This window comes from Pelodiscus sinensis, chromosome 3, assembly GCF_052426305.1.
Source record: "Pelodiscus sinensis isolate ZL-2025 chromosome 3, ASM5242630v1, whole genome shotgun sequence".
NCBI classification, from domain to species: Eukaryota; Metazoa; Chordata; order Testudines; family Trionychidae; genus Pelodiscus; species Pelodiscus sinensis.
Window position 1 is genome coordinate 4,577,731 of NC_143054.1, and position 19,756 is coordinate 4,597,486.

The 19,756-nt window shown below is 51.0% G+C and overlaps 1 protein-coding gene across 3 annotated transcripts in view; it reads right to left on the reverse strand.

Moving 5' to 3' along the window:
- Nucleotides 1–270: 270 nt before the first annotated feature.
- The window catches only part of BLK (BLK proto-oncogene, Src family tyrosine kinase), a 73,720-nt gene continuing 54,234 nt past the window's right edge, over nt 271–19,756 (reverse strand). For all 3 annotated transcript variants that reach the window (XM_075923239.2, XM_025181099.3, XM_025181100.3), the window contains exons 7-13: nt 18,986–19,135; nt 18,339–18,491; nt 16,719–16,898; nt 15,691–15,767; nt 5,727–5,877; nt 1,410–1,541; nt 271–1,060 (exon numbers count right to left, since the gene is read on the reverse strand). In XM_075923239.2, coding sequence (XP_075779354.1) covers nt 852–1,060; nt 1,410–1,541; nt 5,727–5,877; nt 15,691–15,767; nt 16,719–16,898; nt 18,339–18,491; nt 18,986–19,135 — 1,052 coding nt within the window. In that variant the 3' untranslated portion in view covers nt 271–851. The remainder of the gene's footprint in view (nt 1,061–1,409; nt 1,542–5,726; nt 5,878–15,690; nt 15,768–16,718; nt 16,899–18,338; nt 18,492–18,985; nt 19,136–19,756) is intronic.

The window sequence follows — 19,756 nt, forward strand, 5'->3', positions numbered from 1 at the left end:
AGGAAGGTCTCCCTAGCGGGGGTGAGGGGAGGCTGCTTTATTTATTCATTTGCTGGGCCTGTTCGCCCAGTCAACCTTGCTCTGGGAGAACCGGTGGTGAACGCGCTCACAGCTAAGTCAGCAGTTTCACCAGGGCCTGGTCTCTGCCAGGAGTCAGGATTTTGGGCTCGATGGACACCCGGTCTGAGCCAATATGGCCGCTCTTACACTCTTGTGTTCCAAGCTTATCATGGTGCTGAAGGAGGGTTTATTAACGAAGGCAGAAGCGTGTTTGGCTAACGAGGTTCTTTATTTGTTGCCCGGCAATGGACACTGATTGGACCGGCCGGCCTGGCTTCCGAAGGCCCAGCCAAACCAGCGCAGCACTGACAGAGCCAAGACCGGCTTCCCCCTTGAGGATCCGCCAACTCTGACTGGAAGGCCCTGGCTCCGGGGGTGGGGAGTGTGCCAGGCTCCAGGGCCCTGCCAGTCCTTGGCATCCCTTGCCCCACAAGGGAGTCGGCTGGTCCCTATTGTGACGCCAGTGACTGTGAGGTGGACACGGGCCCTGTGGACTGGGATTCCCCTGCCAGGGGTGACTCGATATCTGCTGACCCCTCTTTTTTCATCTCCCCGCAGACAGAGCCTGCGGAGTCCCGCCTCGCCCCCAGCTGCTTCCAAAATGCATCGCGTCCTCGCACAATCTGGAGCTGATCTGCATATGCAAACGAGGGGGAGGGACGGTGCTGGAGTAGAGGTCCAAGGGGCACCCAAGAACAGTGGCCGGAGTAGGCTCCGGTGGAGGTTCCCTGCCACCCAGCGCTGTCTGCCCGGGTTTGTTGTGGTCCCACGGGGGGCGACGAGGCTCCAGGCTACAGCCCCGGCTCTGGCTCGTACTGCTTCTCCGTCGCCGTGTAAAAGTCCTCGAGGACGGACTGCAGGTACTCGAAGGTGGGCCGCTCCTCCGGCGTGTCCCGCCAGCACTTCCGCATGACGGCGTAGAACTCGCCAGGGCAGCCGTCCGGGCAGGGCATGCGGTAGCCCCGCTCCAGGTTCTGAATCACCTCGGGGTTGGTCATGCCTGGAACGAAACGCACCCCCCGGGCCCGGCGTGTTAGCTCAGAGCCACCCATGCGCAGGGCTTAGGCTGGCGGGGGCACTGTGCAGAGGCAAAGGGGGAACAGGTTGGGGAGCCCCTGGGTGCTAGGGGAGATGGGTGGTGCCGTGCCCCCAAGGACACCAACACAAGTTTGTCCAGGGCATCATTTTCCCTAAGGCCGGCCCTGCAACCTGGCCCGGGCGGACATCCCTCGGAGCTAGAGAGCAGTCTGTGTTCTGGGGCCAGCCCCAGCCCATAGTGCCCGGTGGGACTTCTGGAGCAGCGCTGTCAGCGGGAATGATGGGAGGTTTATATCCCCGAGGGGTCCTACCTGGATAAGGGATCCTGCCGTAAGTGATAATTTCTGTTAGAAGAATCCCAAATGACCAGACGTCCGATTTGATTGTGAAAACCCCATAGTTAATGGCCTCCGGTGCTGTCCACTTAATAGGGAATTTGGCACCTGTCAGGAAGAAAAGCATTGTTTAAAAGGGTACAACTGTGGTGCGCCTTCCTGATTCATACTTTGCACTGGCTGCTTGTGTATATCGGTCTCCAGGAGGTCTAATCTGGATGCTGGAGGCTGCCAATTGCACGCTGAGGCTGACACAGTCTGTGTTTAAAGCACAACAGAAACAAGGTGATCGAGCGAACGGTAGCACATCATAGGATGGACCAGTCCTGCCGTCTTCCTTCATTATCCGTGCTTGTCATGTGCCTTTGTTCCCCTGGGTTCTACTTTACAAACCAGCGAACGATCTATACGCCTGAAAAGCAGGTGCACATTCAGCTAAAAAGGGCAATCAACTCACTCCTGCACGACATGTAGCACACAAGCCATGAGTACAGGATATGAATGTTACAGAATTTGCGGAATGGCCAACAGAAGAAAACAGCTAGTAATTACGCTCATCAAGTGAAGTTAAAAAGATCAAAAAACACAGACTCCCGCCCCCACGTGTAACCCAGAGGCGTAAGCTCAGCTGAGAGCCCATGGGCTTTTATGTCATGCTGTAGAAGCATGTGGCTTTAGCCCCTAAGGTCACAGGTTCAGTACCACCTCATTCTGAATAAATGTTGGCTTTCAAACTACCTGCTGTTAAGTATCACTTCCTGTGCTAATAATTTGGGGTAAGTCTACCTAACTGTCAGGGTGGCCAAATACTGGAATAAATTGTCCAGGGAGGTTGTGGAATCCCCATCTCTGGAGATATTTAAGAGCAGGTTAGATAAATGTCTATCAGGGGTGGTCTAGACAGTATTTGGTCCTGCCATGAGGGCAGGGGACTGGACTCGAGGTCCCTTCCAGGCCTACTATTCTATGATTCTATACCCTGCACAGCCATTTTGAAATAAGCTGTTCCAGAATAGTTATTCCGAAATAGCTTATTTCAAAATAGCACGTCTACACTGCAGGGGAGCCTAAACATGAGTCCGAGGCGGGCTTTCCTAATGTGGACGTGCTGTCTTGATGTAGAGCCCCAGGAGGCACTGGGAAGGAATAACTTAGAATCGCCCTGGGGAGGGGCTATTTCGAAATAGCATCAGTGGAGCGTCTACACACGGTTTACTTCGAAATAGCTATTTCGGACTTGGCGTTATTCCTCGTGGAATGAGGTTTACAGATTTCGGAATAAGCTGTCCATTATTTCGAAGTTATCTCGAAATAATGAAATGGCTGTGTAGGCACTTGCAGTGTTATTTTGAAATAACGTTAGTTATCTCGAAATAACAGTGCAGTGTGGACGCACCCTTAGAGACAGAATCCAGAGTTTTCAGGACCAAAGCCCAGGCTGCAAACACCCGTGCTAAAGGCGTACGGTCATAAACTAACAGCATTTGCCATTTTTTACTTGGCGTGTGGCCTGGCCATCAGTCAGTAGTCAATATCTTTTTAATAACCTCTCTATTGTGATGGGAATAGAATCCAATGCATTTCGAATTAAAACAAGCCTCTGACGCTTAAGGAGAAGGAGCGGTGAATCAGTAGGATTGTATCTTTTATGCAGATCAGCTACTAGAGAAGAGCATGGTATTTACACAGTTTGCTACAGAGAGTGTGGGGAAATGCAACTATATGTACATTAAAAATATATTGGAAAATCTGTCCCACTTTTATTTACTCATGAAAACTGGAGTCTCCCTAGCATCAGTAAGGATACCATGGAGGGTTTGATTTTCTTTAAATTAAGGACAAAGCAACCCTAATGTAAACTAAATATCGGAATGATTCTGATGAAAACAGCATTTTTTTTTATTTCAACAACTCTCTGAACTCCTGGAAAACCAAACACAATGAGCCCAATATCAAAACCCGAAATCCAGGCGAAACATTTCGGGGGAAGTGGAACGTTTTGGGCGTGTGTGTTGTGTGTGCGTCTTCCCAGAGAATTCTGAAGTGTTTGTGTTTCACGGCGAGTCAGAAAACAGCTGTCTGTTGAACTCCCAAAATCCTTTTCTCAAACAGAAATATCACCCTCCCGGTAGCTCTCTGGGAGGCCTCATGTAACTTTTAAAATATCGATTCAGTTTCTCTTTTACTTTATAAAGTCTGCTAACAAGTTGAATGAGTCTCACAAACATTTTTGGTAGCTGAAGAATACACAGAATCCGAGAACACTAAATATGGAAGGGACCTCGAGAGGTCATCAAGTCCAGCCCCCTGCCCTCATGGCAGGACCAAGCACCGTCTAGATCATCCCTGACCAGTGTCTGTCCAACCTGCTCTGAAATATCTCCAGGGATGGAGATTCCACAACCTCCCTGGGCAATTTATTCCAGTGTTTAGCCACCCTGACAGTTAGGAAGTTTTTCCTAATGTCCAAACTAAACCTCCCTTGCTGATACTTGCTGATACCCTTTAAGATACTTGAAATAATACTATAGCAGAATAAACGGGGGGGCAGACAAAATTGGTGGACCTTTGGGCAAGGTGAGGGGGGCCCAACTCCATGCTCCCAGAAGGGGCGTGGCTTTGGGAGAAAGAGGTAGGGCTTGCGAAAAGGGGCGGGGCTGGAGGCTCCCCTCACCCCCATCAGCCATTTAGTGCTCCCCGGAATATGCCACCTGGGGCTCCGGCAACAATTTAAAGGGCTCAGGGGTTCTGGCTTCTGTAGCTAGGAGCCTGAGCCCTTCTGAATTGCCAGGCCCTGGGGCAGTTGGCCCCTTTTCTCCTCCTATTGGCAGGCCTGAGAACATAAGAACATAAGAACGGCCGTACTGGGTCAGACCAAAGGTCCATCTAGCCCAGTATCCTGTCTGCTGACAGCGGCCAACACCAGGTGCCCCAGAGAGGGTGGACTGAAGACAATGATCGAGCGATTTATCTCCTGCCATCCCTCTCCAGCTTCTGACAAACAGAGGCCAAGGACACCATTTTATCCCCTGGCTAATAGCCTTTTATGGACCTAACCTCCATGAAATTATCTAGCTTCTCTTTAAACTCTGTTATAGTCCTAGCCTTCACAGCCTCCTCTGGCAAGGAGTTCCACAGGTTGACTAGGCGCTGTGTGAAGAAGAACTTTCTTTTATTCGTTTTAAACCTGCTACCCATGAATTTCATTTGGTGTCCTCTAGTTCTTGTATTATGGGAACAAGTAAATAACTTTTCTTTAATAGAAGAAACTGTCTTTTGCCGTGTGTCAGTCAGTTGTGGGTAGACAAGTGAACGCACTGAACAATGGCGTTTCACACCCCTCTGGTGCCCACTTTCCATTAGTCCCACATCTTATCATAGCAGAGACCGAAAGTGGGAGTTTTGTAAGGGCACGGGCTCCGGCAGCTGACTCAAAATGCAGTTTCCTATGAGCGGCGCCGGCCAGAAGTTGCTCCTTGCGTATTTTTTCATAGGCCGCCGCATGAGACCTGCACACAGAAGCACCACGCTAGCTGGAAATGTCGCCAAACTTTGCGGGGCGGGAGCACGGGTGGTGGGTGAAGACAGGGCCCTGAACCCCATCCTGACCCCGCCTCTTCTGCCCATGCCCCGCCCCTTCTGCCCAGGCCCCGCCCCCTGCATCACGAGGAGGTGGGGTGGTGTGCAGCTCCACCCTCCCCAGCCTAGGAGCACAGGGAGAAAGGCGTGCGCACGGCCCCAACCTCTCCACAATAGCAGTTCTGGGGGGCAGAGTGTGGGCGGGGCCAGGCTTGTGGTTCAGGAAGGCAACGCCTCCCCCTGCCTAGCGTACGCGCCGCTCTTCGGTGGAGGGGAGTTAAAAATCCAAATGTTGTCAATTGTCCTTGTCTTTTAAACCTGGCCACACCAAAACCTGGGGTCAGAGAGGAGGCTGCGAGTTCGAAATCTGGAGCCGCCCCCAATTTTGCAGTTCCAGCTCATTTCTTACTGTTTCGCGGTGCACTGCGTCGGAGCTGTGGGCAGATATAGGCCACCTGCACATTTCCCTGCAAAGCCCTTAATTCGAGCAGGTCAGCATTGCCCCGGCCTCAGTGAGGCTGAGTTTATTCAGTAGCGGGGCCAGAGATCTTAGCATGAATCCGTAGGACGCCCCTCCAGCTATGGGACTCTACTCCAACCTTAAAACTCGCTCTGTTGGGCCGTGGAATTACAGGAAGGAGAAACGCAAGCGGGGAAATAGAACTTGACTTTTCCAGCTAGGCTCCTCCCTACGGCACCAGGAGCAGAACCTACCTTCTTGAGCCAAGTACTCATTCTCGATGATCCTGGCCAGGCCGAAATCAGCAATTTTACAGCACAGCATCTCTGAGACGAGGATGTTGGCTGCTCTCAGGTCTCGGTGGATGGAGTTCATTCTCTCGATGTATGCCATCCCTTCCGCAACCTAGGAGAGCAGAAAGCGCCACAGCGGTTACTGCAGGAGCATTCAAATCGCCCTCCTGGTCCCTAGACACGAAAGATGGAAATGATTTTGAACCCTCCCTGACATAAGACGGTGCTGCTATTCCATGTACTATGGGAGTGTAATCCATACATCTCCCGAGTGTGGGGCACTGTCCCATCTATTGGCACTGAGACCGCTAGCAGAGAGACTAATGAATCTGCTCTGCAGTCTTAGCTAACAGCTTTTGGCTCATGCGGTAGCGGCTCATGCACGAAGGTCCCAGGTTCAATTCCGCCTTTCGGCATCACGTAGCCCCAATCTAGATTCGGGTCGGATGGTGCTTGGTGCTGTACATTGTAAGAGACACAATCCCTGTCTCAACGCGTCAAGACAAAATGTAGCAGAAAAGGAGGGCTGTTCTTGCCATTTTACTGACGGAGAAATGAGGCACATAAGAACATAAGAATGGCCGTACTGGCTGAGACCAAAGGTCCATCTAGCCCAGTATCCTGTCTGCCGACAGTGACCAGCACCAGGTGCCCCAGAGAGGGTGGACCGAAGACAATGATCAAGCGATTTGTCTCCTGCCATCTCTCTCCAGCCTCTGACAAACAGAGGCCAAGGACACCATTTTATCCCCTGGCTAATAGCCTTTTATGGACCTAACCTCCATGAAATTATCTAGCTTCTCTTTAAACTCTATTATAGTCCTAGACTTCACAGCCTCCTCTGGCAAGGAGTTCCACAGGTTGACTATACGCTGTGTGAAGAAGAACTTTCTTTTATTCGTTTTAAACCTGCTCCCCATTAATTTCATTTGGTGTCCTCTAGTTCGTCTATTTAGGGAACTAATTAATAACTTTTCTTTATCCGCCCTCTCACACCACACATGATTTTATAGACCTCTATCATATCCCCCCTCAGTCTCCTCTTTTCTAAACTGAAAAGTCCCAGTCGCTTTAACCTCTCCTCATATGGGACCCGTTCCAAACCCCTAATCATTTTAGTATGAGATCAAGAGACCTGGCCACAGGAGACGAGTGGTAGAAGCAGAGCCTAAATCTACCTGGGATTCCAAGGCTCAGCCACACCATAATCTGTGATCCCCTGCATCTTGGAGTTTAGCTGAAAATATTGAAGCTTAAATAAAAAGAAGTCGTCCAGTTTTTCTATCATAGTCAACATGTGTTAAATGTAAACGGATTGACAGGAAACATTCTTCAGTGATCTCCACTTGCCTCCTCTCTACAGCGCAGACTTGTTTTCGTTTGCGTGGGCCTGTCACAGAATGAGCCTTAGGGGGCAGTGGAGACCCTCCAGGGACTGCCATGCAAGTCAGGTAAGCCTCAAACTCATAACTCAGAGGGAGACCAAATGTTAGTTCTACCCTGAAGCGTTAATAGGATGGGAATGGGGTAGCAAATCCTCCACACAGCCCACACACAAAGCCCTTTTAGAAACACTCCAGGTCCCTCTACACAGCACTGTTATTTCAGAATACAGTAATTCCTCATTTCACACGTGCCTGCTTAATACGTTTTTGCGATAGCACTTTTTTTTTTTAGGGAACGTTTTTTGAATTACACGACCGTCCCCGGAATAACACGATTTCCTCAGCCGGCCTGTTGCCGGCGGCTGTGCGGGGCTTCCCCCGCCTCCCTGCAAAGCAGTGGAGGGTTCGCCACTCGCCGCGCCGTTCCCTGGCGACCCCCGCTCGCCGGACGCAATGCGGGTCCCAGCAGACCCATCACAGGGGCATACTCCCAACCTAATCCCCCTCCTGTTTCGTCCCCTTCCCTTCCTCTGAGCCAAACACCTCCCCTCCCTGCTGTAACCCAGTCCCCTTTCTTCCCCAACCTTACGTCCCGGTCCCAACAGACACCACCGCTTGAAACGCAACCCCCACCTTTTCCATTATTTTCAATGGGAAAATTGATCCCGCATTGCACGTTTTCACTTAACACGATCATTTTCTGAAACATATCGATAGTGTTAAATAAGGAATTACTGTAACTGATGTTATTCCAAAATAACTTAGGGTACGTCTACACTAGCCCCCTAGTTCGAACTAGGGAGGCTAATGAGGGCGACCAAAATTGCAAATGAAGCGCGGGATTTAAATATCCCGCGTTTCATTAGCATGTTCCCGGGCAGTCGTCATTTTGGAAACCGACTAGCCCAAGATAACTGCTTGCGTCTACACACGGCAGTGAAACGGGAGTTCGAAGTAAAGCCCTTAACTCGAATTAGCTGTTAAACCTCATTCCACGAGGAGTAACAGCTAATTCGAGTTAGGGGTTTATTTCGGACTCCCGTTTCACTGCCGCGTGTAGATGCAGGCAGTTCTTCCGGGCTAGTCACTTTCCAAAATGGCGACTGCCCTGGAACATGCTAATGAAGCACGGGGTATTTAAATCCCGCGCTTCATTTGCAATTTCGGTTGCCCTTATTAGCCTCCCTAGTTCGAACTAGGGGGCTAGTGTAGATGTACCCATAGTGCGCATCTACCCTGCAAGCCATTATTTCGAAATACTGTTGAGCTGAAGGACTTCCTACTCCGACTCCTGTGACCCTCATTTCCCGAGGAGCAGGGGAAGTTGGAGGAAGAGTGTTCTCCCTTCGATTTTCTGCTGTGTAGACAGCGCCAAAAGCCAAATTAAGCTATTTTGACATCAGTGACGCAACTGACGAAGTTGAAGTTCAGTCGCTTAATTCGGCTTTTACCCTGCAATGTAGATGTACCCTCTGTGACCTGAACTAACTTGTCTATAATTTGCTTATTATAGTTTTCTTTTCCTTGTCTCTGAGAGCTGGTCTCTGCAGATTCTGAGATCCTCGGAGCAAAGGTTTGGAAAGCATCTAATGCATCAACGATAATGATGAAAGGCCTAGAAAACATGACCAAGGAGGGAAGACTGAAAGACTTGGGTTTGTTTAGTTTGTTAAAGAGAAGATTGAGAGGGGACATGATAGCAGCATTCAAGTATCTAAAAGGATGTTACAAGGAGAAAGGAGAAAAATTGTTATCCTTGGACTCTGAGGATAGGACAAGAAGTAATGGGCTGAAATTGCAGCCAGGGAGGTTTGGGTTGGACATTAGGAAAATCTTCCCAGCTGTCAGGGTGGTGAAACACTGGAATAAATTGCCTAGGAAGGTTGTGGAATCCCCATCACTGGAGATACTTAAGAGCAAGTTGGACAGACACCTGTCAGGGATGATCGAGACGGTGCTCGGTCCTGCCATGAGGGCAGGGGACTGGATTCAATGACCTCTCGAGGTCCCTTCCAGTTCTAGTGATTCTATGATTCTATGATCATGCACTCTCCTGTACATAAGAGCAATAGGACGTTTTAGCATTTGGGGGCTTTGGAGAAACAGGGGGCTTTGCAGGGGGATTTGAAAAGCAACAAGTTCAGAGTTAGCGCCGACACTGATCGGGACACTGGATACATGTGCCCTGTCAATAATGGCTAACACTAATTTGGCTGTTCACACGCCCTGCGGCGAGGGCATTACAATTTTCCACCCTCAAAGATTCTCATCAGCCTCTTGCTTACATGTGGTTTTAAACAGGATACTAACATATAGTTTCCAAATGTGTATTTCACTCTCTACCAACACCCTTCAAGCTCGAGCGCTGCTTGCCTCAGTGGAAAATGGAAGAATTGATGTCACTTCCTGTCCTGATGCTAATGAGATAGCACTACACGGAGGGCTTCCTTTCAGCATGTGTGTGCATTGGCGTGGGGGGGGGGGAAGAGACTGACCACAGGATGAAGTCGGTACAACCAGACTGTTCTAATTTTAACGACAGCTGATGCGATTGGCTGTGACATGGGTCTGAATGGTCAAGTTACATGATGCAGGCAAAGCACCACGAGTAAACATGTGGTGACAGGACATGACATCAGCGTCAGCCAGAAAGAACTGGTGATTAGCCCCATACATAGAGGTCAGAGGGGGCATGCAGAGGGGAAAGGAAAACAAAAAAACCCACAGCACTGCTGTGGCTAGCTGATGCCTCCTTTTGGTGCATCTACTAGAGTTGTCATTTTCACATCCAGCATTTGATACCCCTTGGCCTATGCGAAATCATGGTCCCTTCTGGCTTTAAATCTACCTGCCTGAAACACATGCAAGGGGAGTGGGTGAGCGGGGGGAGGAGCCTCTGGAAAGGGGTATGGCCTCGGGGGTCAGAGTAGCGTGTCTGGTTTTGTGTGATTAGGAATTTGGCATTCCGATCTGGCAGCAAGATACCACACTGCTAAAAAAATAGCAGGCTAGGCAGGTGGGGGGCATGATTGGCCACCTGGGGAGCCGTGTCCAGTGAACACTTTAAAATTCTGGTGGGTCTCTCCTCACATACGCTGGTCCACTCTAGGGAGTGATTTCAAAATGACCCCCCTTATTTCGAAATAATTAGCAGAGCGTCCACACAGCCAAGCCTGTTATTTCTAAATAATGGGCTGGTTATTTCAAAATACTTACAGCTGCTTTCCTCAGAGAATAACGCTAATTCCCAAATAGTTATTTCGAAACAGTAGTAGTGCCAACGCTCCGGTGCTGCTATTTCGAAATAACAACTCCCCAGAGTCGGCTTCCCTTCTTCCTCATGAGGAATAGGACTACTGACGCTGATGGGGGAGCTCTCTGAGTTTGATTTAGCAGGTCTCCACAAGACTCACTAAATCAAACCCCGAAAGATCAATCTTCTGAGTAGTGTAGACATGGCCTCAATGTGCTCCATCAGAGTGCTGCTGAGGTCAAGTATGGATAGAGCAAGGCATGCTGGGACCTACGGACATTGCAGCCCAGCCCAGTGAAGCTAACAGAGTCTGATGGCTTCATTATGGAATTCTGTAGCCCACATTTGACCTAGCACTTGACTTTGGTCTCTCCAGATTAGAGCTGGCTGAAATGTTGGGGATGAATAGTTTATTAGCAGAAAAATGCAGTTTGGGGGTCGACCAAAACTATTTGTGTATTTGGGTCCAATTTGGTGGATGGTTTTGGCTGTTGGTTTGTTTTTTTTTTCTGAAAAAGGTTGGAACGTTTAAACATTTTCTAAAGGAAACCTTTCCACATTTCAGTTGGAAACAACCTTACCTTTAGAAATGTAGCTAAGTTCTTATTAAACAAAACAAAAGAAACAAAAGGGTGAAAAATATCTTCCAAAAGAAACAAATGAAAAAATAAAGTCCGGCCAAACAAAACATCTTGTTCAACCTGACACAATGTTTTTCGTTTGCTTGTTTCGATAAGACAAAAAATCTCTCAGTAACACTTCCTCCCTCCCCAATATTTTGGTTTGGTGCCTACCTGAAAAAAAAAATCAGTGATTTACTCAGCTTTGCTTCTGATATGGCATTTCTCTCTCTCTTCCGTACAGGCTCATTGGTCCATATTTGCTTATATAGCCCCATGCTGAAATGAGGAGAGCGACCTGAGGGAGGGGGTGGAATCTCCATCCCTAGTCGTTTTTAAGTCTCAGCTTGACAAAGCCCCGGCTGGGTTGATTTAGTTGGGACTGGTCCTGCCTAGAGCAGGGTGCCGGATTTGATGACCTTCTGAGATCGCCTCCAGCTCTATGATTCTGTGATGAATTAACTCTGTGGCGTTTCTCTTCAGGAATTCAAAACTAACCACTGATTATTTCCTTCAAGTTACACAAAACAGAAATAACTTCTAACCGCGGAGGCTGCAGCTGCTCCTGGGTAAATTTCTCAGCGATATCACAGGTAAAGCTGCAGACCAGATTTTATCACTGGTGAAGAGGAAAAGAACTGTCATGCCATTCACCGGCGGGACAAAAATAGCTAATGGGGCTGCTTCATAGAGCTAGTTCCCTATTTCTGCCTCTGGGGAAAAAACAAGAGAAGGACGGCAAGTCAGACGGCACCTCCACCCAAATACCCATTTCCAGGTATTTCATTCCTTTAAGAAAAAAATATAAATTGGAGTGGTCTTCCATAACACCGTGGGGATTTCCCTCGTTAAATACAGTATAACTGAATATTACTGTGACGTTACCCTGCCCCCAGCAAAAGGCAGGATGGCTACGAGCTGACACTGTTGCATGAGGTACCAGGAATATATCAGTCCAGGGCCTGGAGGGATGCTACAGGAGGCTTTTTAAAACCCTCAACAGCTGGTGTAATCAACAGTATGGCTGCTATTGACAACCTCCCACCGAGGGGCAGCGTTCAACCAGCGCTGAGCGCTTTGGCGAATTCCAGCCTTCAGGGGTGAACGTGGGCAGGTCTTTTTACCTCAGTTTCCACACCTGGAAAAGGTGGATGATCTGCTCGTGGCCCTCCAAAGAGGTTGGGAAGATACATCAGTTAACGTTTGCCAAAAAAAAGTTAAGATCGTTGGGTGGGCCATACGGTAAGAATACGTTAGGCGTCTCGGTGCATATTAACCCCTCTAATTACACTGCTTCCTCATCAGAGGGGCTGAACATCCATGATGCAGAATCAAGTGAGAACGGAAGGCGCGCCGCACCTCATAAAATCGGATTCTCTTCTACACTGTCTCCCTGCACATGGCAAATTGCTGTAGTGCGAGGCCTCCTCTTCCAAAGGCCACCTGGAGAAAGCAGCCACCATTCAATAGCTCCGCTGGCAGGGTGGAGACTTTTATGTGGAGAGCCCAGCATGTTATCTTTAGGTGGCTGGCAAGAGTCGGGCTTGAAGGAGAGCTTCTTTTTTCCTCCCCTCATGAAAGCCTTGTCTACACTGGCACGTTTTTTGTCGCTCAAAACTGTCTTTCATAGAATCATAGAACGCTAGAACTGGAAGGGACCTCGAGAGGTCATCGAGTCCAGTCCCCTGCCCTCACGGCAGGACCAAGCACCGTCTAGACCATCTCTGACAGGTGTCTGTCCAATCTGCTCTGAAATATCTCCAGGGATGGAGATTCCACAACCTCCCTGGGTAACTTATTCCAGTGTTTCACCACCTTGACAGGTAGGGAGTTTTTCCTAATGTCCAAGGCTCACCAAGCGGAGGCAAGCCTTGCTTGCCAGCCACGCGGTTCAGCACGCTGCACATGCGCAGACCGTGCTGCGCGGCTGTGCCGGCATGTAATCTACCCGCCACGGGCAAGTAGATTACACTAATTGTTGAGCCCTGCTAATGTCCAACCTCTGCTGCAGTTTAAGCCCATTGCTTCTTGTCCTGTCCTCAAAAGGCAAGGAGAACAATTTGTCTCCCTCCTCCTTGAGGCACCCTTTTAGATACCTGAAAGCTGCTAGCATGTCCCCTCTTAGGGTACGTCTACACTAGCCCCCTAGATCGATCTAGGGAGGCTAATGAGGGCGACCGGAATAGCAAATCAAGCCCAGGATTTAAATATCCCACGCTTGATTTGCATGTTCCCGGCCAGTCGCCATTTTAGAAATTGACTAGCCTGAAGTAACTGCCCGCGTCTACACGCAGCAGTGAAACAGGATTCCGATTTAAAGCCCCTAAATCGAATTAGGTAGTAAACCTCATTGCAGGAGGAATACCACCTAATTCGATTTAGGGGTTTAAATTGGATTCCCGTTTCATTGCCTCGTGTAGACGCGGGCAGTTACTTTGGGCTAGACAATTTCTAAAATGGCGACTGGCCGGGAACATGCAAATCAAGTGTGGGATATTTAAATCCCGGGCTTGATTTGCAATTCCGGTCGCCCTCATTAGCCTCCCTAGATGGATCTAGGGGGCTAGTGTAGACATACCCTTAGTCTCTTCCTTTCCAAACTAAACAAGCCCAATTCTTTCAGCCTTCCCTCCTAACTCATGTTCTCTAGACCTTCCATCATGTTTGTTGCTCTTCTCTGGATCTTCTCCAATTTCTCCACATCTTTCTTGAAATATGGTGCCCAGAACTGGGCATAACACTCCAAACTGAGGCCTAATCAGTATAGAGCAGAGCATAGCGGAAGAATGATTTCTCACGACTTGCTCACAACACTCCTGTTAATGCATCCCAGAATCAGGTTTGCTTTTTTTGCAACAGTGTCACACTGTTGGCTCACATTGTAGCTTGTGGTGACAAAACAGTGAGAGTGTGTACGCACTACACCTCTTCCACCTCCGTGAGAGACTTTTGTCTTTCCCCCTCCCTTTATTGCCAAAAAAGAGCATGTGTGGACTCTGCAGTTGGTTTGCTGAGAGAACTGGCTTTTGACAGTATCCCACACTGAGGAAGTGGGTCTGGCCCACGAAAGCTCATCATCTAATAAACCCTCTTGTTAGTCTTTAAAGTGCTACATTGTCCTGCATTTTGCTTCAACTACCCCAGACTAACATGGCTACATTTCTATCACTATTCTGCCTGCCCTGGTGGCTGTGCTCAGTGTTTTGTGATCTCTGCTGCCCTTCAGGCATGCACCCCTCCCTTTTCAAAGCACAGAGACAAATAGATCCCAAAGCAGGCGCCATCTGGTCTGATGCCCCACACAGCACTGGCCAGAGGACTTAATACCCGCTTCGAGGCCAGTCGCTGTTACAAGGCTTTTAGAAAATAGTCAATTTTGATTGAAAAATGACCAGCCATGGAGAATCCACCCTTCCCCCCCCTCCAGCCCTAAGGACATTCCTCCAGTAGCTAGTTACTTTCAATGGCAAACCAATGCCTGTTTTTGCTAGTCGGAATTTGTCTAGCTTTCACTTCCACGCTGTTGTTAAACCCTTATTTGATAGATTGAAGAGCTCTTAGGGTATGTCTACACTAGCTCGTTAGTTCGAGCTAGGTAGGCAAATGAGGGCAACCGGAGTTGCAAATAAAGCCCGGGATTTAAATATCCCGGGCTTCATTTGCATGTTCCCGGGCACTGCCATTTTTAAATCCCCCTTAGTCCGAACTCCGTGCCCGTGGCTACACACGGCGCGGAGTAGGTAGTTCGAATTAGAGATCCTAATTCGAACTACCATTACTCCTTGTGGAACGTGGAACGAGGAGTAACGGTAGTTCGAATTAGAGATTCTAATTTGAACTACCTACTCCGTGCCGTGTGTAGCTGTGGGCATGGATTTCGGACTAAGGGGGATTTAAAAATGGCGGCAGCCGGGAACATGCAAATGAAGCCCAGGATATTTAAATCCCGGGCTTCATTTGCAACTCCGGTTGCCCTCATTTGCCTACCTAGCTCAAACTAACGAGCTAGTGTAGATGTACCCTTACTGTCCAATTTCCGTGCCCCAGATAAATATGAACAGTGATCCACCTTCTCTTGGACCAGCTAGTGAACTCCTTGAGTTCATCATGACAAGGAATATTTTCTAATCTTTTCACCACTTTCTTGCTCTTCTCTAAACCCGCTCCCTACCCTCTCCCTATCATGGGCGGGGGGGTGAGCCCCGCCCTTTCTGCATAAGGCCCTGCCCCCCATGGGAGCCAAGCTCCTCCCCACTGCAGAGGCAAGCCTTCAGTCCCCCATGGGAACCTCCCTAGCCCCAGAGCACCATGGGGAGGGCGCACAGTACACAGCCCCAGTCTCCCCAACCCTTGAGCACCATGGGAAGGGGGATGGCATGTGGTCCCAGCCGCCCTATCCTGGAGCACAGGGATGTCGCACAGCCTCAGCCTCAGCATGGCTGAAACTTGGGGGCAGCAACACACCATCCCCAAAATGCCTCCTGCTTCAGCCCGGCTCCTGGCAGGCTGCGCGTGGAGGAGTCTGAGCGGGTCTATGCCTGGCAGCTTGGGAAGGAAATGCCTTCCCTTGCCTCTTATGCCCCTCACCCCCTACTGGGTCTGCAAACATCCCGGAATAACACTGCACCGTCTTTCCAACACTCATCCTGGCGTCTCTGTCCACAGACCTGGGCTGACATGTCAATGAGCTTCGGGAGAGACAGCTGGCTTCCATCCTCCGTCTTCAAGAACTCCAGCAAGCACCCTGGGCGAGAGAGGAAGCGTAAGTGCTCGCTGGATGCGGCGACCGCGGCAAAAACGATGCATTCGGCTCATGTCCTGCCCGTGCGGCTTTGTCTCTACCCAGTCGTGAGTATCAAACCTGCCTCTGGCGTTTGGTGCCCTGGAGCCAGTGTGGGGGCCCCCACAAGGAACCCGCTCCCCGCCATGTTCGCACAGACCTCCATGCAAAGCACGTGGCTTTCCTTACGCAAAGCGTCATGGACAGTCGAGAGAGAAGAGACCTTCTAGGTCATCTCCTCTTCTCCCTGCTGACTCCATGGAGAAGCAGCCACGGAAAAAAATAGCAAGCACCCACCAGCCACCCAGCGATCAGATGGGGCAGTTTGGGGGTGGGTGGGGAGCACTGGGGGTGGAGCCAGGGTGGGATGAGCTTTGTGGAGGGAGGAAGTGGAACAGAAAGAGGCGGGGCAAGGGGCAGGGCCTCAAGGCTAGGGATGGGAAAGGTTAACGGGTTAACCGTTAACTGGCGGGGGCTGGGACAGCTCCCCGCCCGATGCATGCAGGGGGGCTGCTCCAGCCTCACGGGGGCGCCCACGGCAGATAGGGGCTGTGCTGGTCGTCTGCAGTGGCCTCTGTCTGCAGCGGGCCCGGGCGCCCTACTGACAGAGGCTGCTCCAGCCAGGCTGGGGGGGCGGAGAGGACACTTGGCAGGTGGTAGGGGGCCGTTCCAACCCAGCAGGGCTGGAGCGGCCTCCTCCCCACCCCCTTTTCCTGGGTTCAGCGGTTAAACGTACCATGTAACCGGTTAGCCAATGAAACGGGACTTTACATCCCTACTCGGGGCAGAGCGGAGGTGGAACAAAATGCCCGTTTCGGGGAGGTTGCAGCCTCCATGGGATTTTCCCAAGCCCCAAACCCGGGCCTGACCTCAGCCCCCAATGCCTCAAGAAGGAAGCCCGGGCAGGGTCTTTACCGTTGGCCATGTACTCGGTGACAATGTAGATGGGCTGCTTGGTGACGACGGCGTGCAGCCGGACCAGCTTGTCATGCTGGAGCATCTTCATCAAGTTTGCCTCGGCCAGGAAGGCGTCGGGCGCCATGGCGCCCTCCTTGAGGGTCTTCACGGCCACCTTCACATTGTTCTTATAATAGCCTGCCACGAAAGGGAAAGGAGGGTCCCGCGGTCACAGTGGTGGCTTGGAACAACAGGGGCAACTCTTTGTTCTGCTGCAGCTTTGCTGGGCGAGGAACAAGTCCCTGGGAGCCAGGCAATGCGTGCCTCAGTTTCCCCCGGGGAATGATGGGAGAATCGTGAAGAGATTCTTCCAAAGACCACCCTTATCTAAACCCCTCACTTTCATGGGAACGTACAAACACTCGCTTTCTGAGAGCTCCTGTCGGCTCTCTCCATCCTTACGCTCCAAGCTGGAGAGAGACCTTAAGGGTGAACATGCCTTATTCCCAGGTAGCTGGACAAATGAATTGGGATCAGCATGGGAAGAGATGGTGGGAGAGCTGAGGTGGGCCCCGCCATGTGCTGAGCATGGGGGACGTGATAGTGGGTTGACTTATGAGGAGGGATTTGGGCTTGTGTAGTCTGCAGAAGAGAAGAGCGAGGGGGGATTTGGTAGCAGCCTGCAACTCCCTGCAGGGGGGTCCAAAGAGGCTGGAGAGAGGCCGTTCTCAGTGGGGGCAGGTGGTAGAACAAGGAGCAATGGGCTCAAGTTGTGGTGGGAGAGGTCTAGGTTGGAGATTAGGACAAACGATCTCCCTAGGAGGGTGGGGAAGCCCTGGGACGGGTTCCCTAGGGAGTTGTGGAACCTCCGTCACTGGAGATATTTAAGAGCATGTCAGGTAGACATCTATCAGGGATGGTCTATACGGTGCTTGGTGCAGTCATGAGGGCCGGGGACTGGACTCGACGACTCTCAGGGTCCCTCCCAGCTCTAGTGTTCTATGTTTCTATGCTGGTAACAGCACCCTTAGGCTCCGTCTAGACTGGCACAATTTTCCGGAAATGCTTTTAATGGAAAAGTTTTCCGTTAAAAGCATTTTCGGAACAGAGCGTCTAGATGGGCACGGACACTTTTCTGCAAAAGCACTTTCTGCAGAAAAGCGTCCGTGGCCAATCTAGACGCGCTTTTCCGCAAAAAAGCCCCGATCGCCATTTTCGCCATCGGGGCTTTTTTGCGGAAAACAAATCTGAGCTGTCTACACTGGCCCTTTTGCACAAAAGCTTTGTGAAAAAGGGACTTTTGCCCGAACGGGAGCAGCATAGTATTTCCACAAGAAGCACTGATTTCTTACAGTAGGAAGTCAGTGCTTTTGTGGAAATTCAAGCGGCCAGTGTAGACAGCTGGCAAGCTTTTCCAGAAAAGCGGCTGATTTTCCAGAAAAACTGGCCAGTCTAGACACAGCCTTAGTCTTCCAGCACTTGCTCTTGAGCTTCTAGCCTCCCCTATGAGCAGTCGGCCAGGTCCTAGCAAGGCCCCTGCACTCGGGACAATTCTCAGAAAACAAGGGTTCCCTTTTCCTGTGGCTCCCGCGCGGTGCCCGGGGCTGACTCGGTGGGGCGAGGGGGCGTTGCACTTACCCATCCAGACTTCTCCAAACTGCCCCGCGCCAAGTTTCTTCACAAGTTTGAGAGACTCCCGTGGGATTTCCCATTCGTCCTTTGCCCAGGGCCTCTGGGGAACCAGGGATATGCACGGCGCGATCAGCCTCTGGCACAAACCATCCCCTTTGTCTGCATCGAGAGAACAGCCGTCAGCTCGCCAGTAAGGGCCAGAAACTCCAGCCGGACTCTCCGGCCTGAGGTAACTTGCCTCCTCCTCAGCTTGTGGGACAGCCACTCCACCTAGGCTGTTTGAGCCCCAGGAGAAAGGCCTGGCAGGCCCATGCAATGACAGATCCCCTAGCCCCACTCTTTCCCCCACCAGCTCATGCAAAAGAGTTTCTGCCATCAGAGTGCTTGCACTGTCTCACACCCCACATGCCTCTATCCAGACTCCAGTCCCTTCCAGCCATGGTGGCTCTCCCGCCCTGGCTCCTGCTGTGCCTGGCGGAGCTGCTGTGCCCTGGGAAGGGACGGTTTTGCTCCTGTGCATGTCTGATTTGGGACATTCATTTTGCTCATGGCCGTGGGTGGAGAGACACCAGGCCCGGCGGCCTCCTTCCGCCAGCAGGCAGCGTCTCTGCTGCTGTGGCCGACGGCCCTGTGCACGGCCCCGGGCCACTTACTGCAGTAATGCTGGACGAGCTGGCGCAGCGAGGAGAAGGAGGTCTTGGGGGAGATGTAATACCCCCCGCCGTCCAAGGAGCGGATCCGGTAGTGTTTGATGATGTCGCCCTCAGTAGAGCTGCTGTCTCTCACGGACAGTGAGAAGGCACCTAGAGAATAAGTAAAAGGAACCACGTTTACCAGCAGTGAGACCGACCTGAGGGCCTTCCCCTTCCTCCAGTACCTCGTGTCTGCCACGGGACCCAGCCCATCCCACAAACGGGCCCGTCTCTGCTCCGGATATTCAGGGGCAGGACACGCAACGCTCTCGCCTCCCGTCCGTTTTCCACCTTGGTGAAATCCGGGCATGCGGCCCACATTCCACAGGGGGCTCAGGAGTCACCAGAGTGGATCGAGCACAAGATCCTGCAATCTCACAGGCCGCATGCCAGGCTGAGCCTCTCTGGTCCGGCACCCTCAGGACCTGGCCGGTGCCGAACCAGAGAAGTTGCCAGACCACGGGAGGTCAATATTGTCTAGCAGCATGACCAGCCCTTCCACGGCTGACTGGGAGGTGCGTCTACGCAGCACCGTAACTCGAAATAAGATACGCCATTTGAGCTATGCAAACCGCGTACCTTATTTCGACACTATTTCAAAATAGCTTATTTTGTCACTTAGCGCAGTCCATACAGTGCCAAATTTCGAAATAAAGCGCTATTCCGAAACGTCTCTTACTCCTCGTGGAAGGAGGTTTACAGGGACGTCAGAATAGCAAACCCGAAATAATG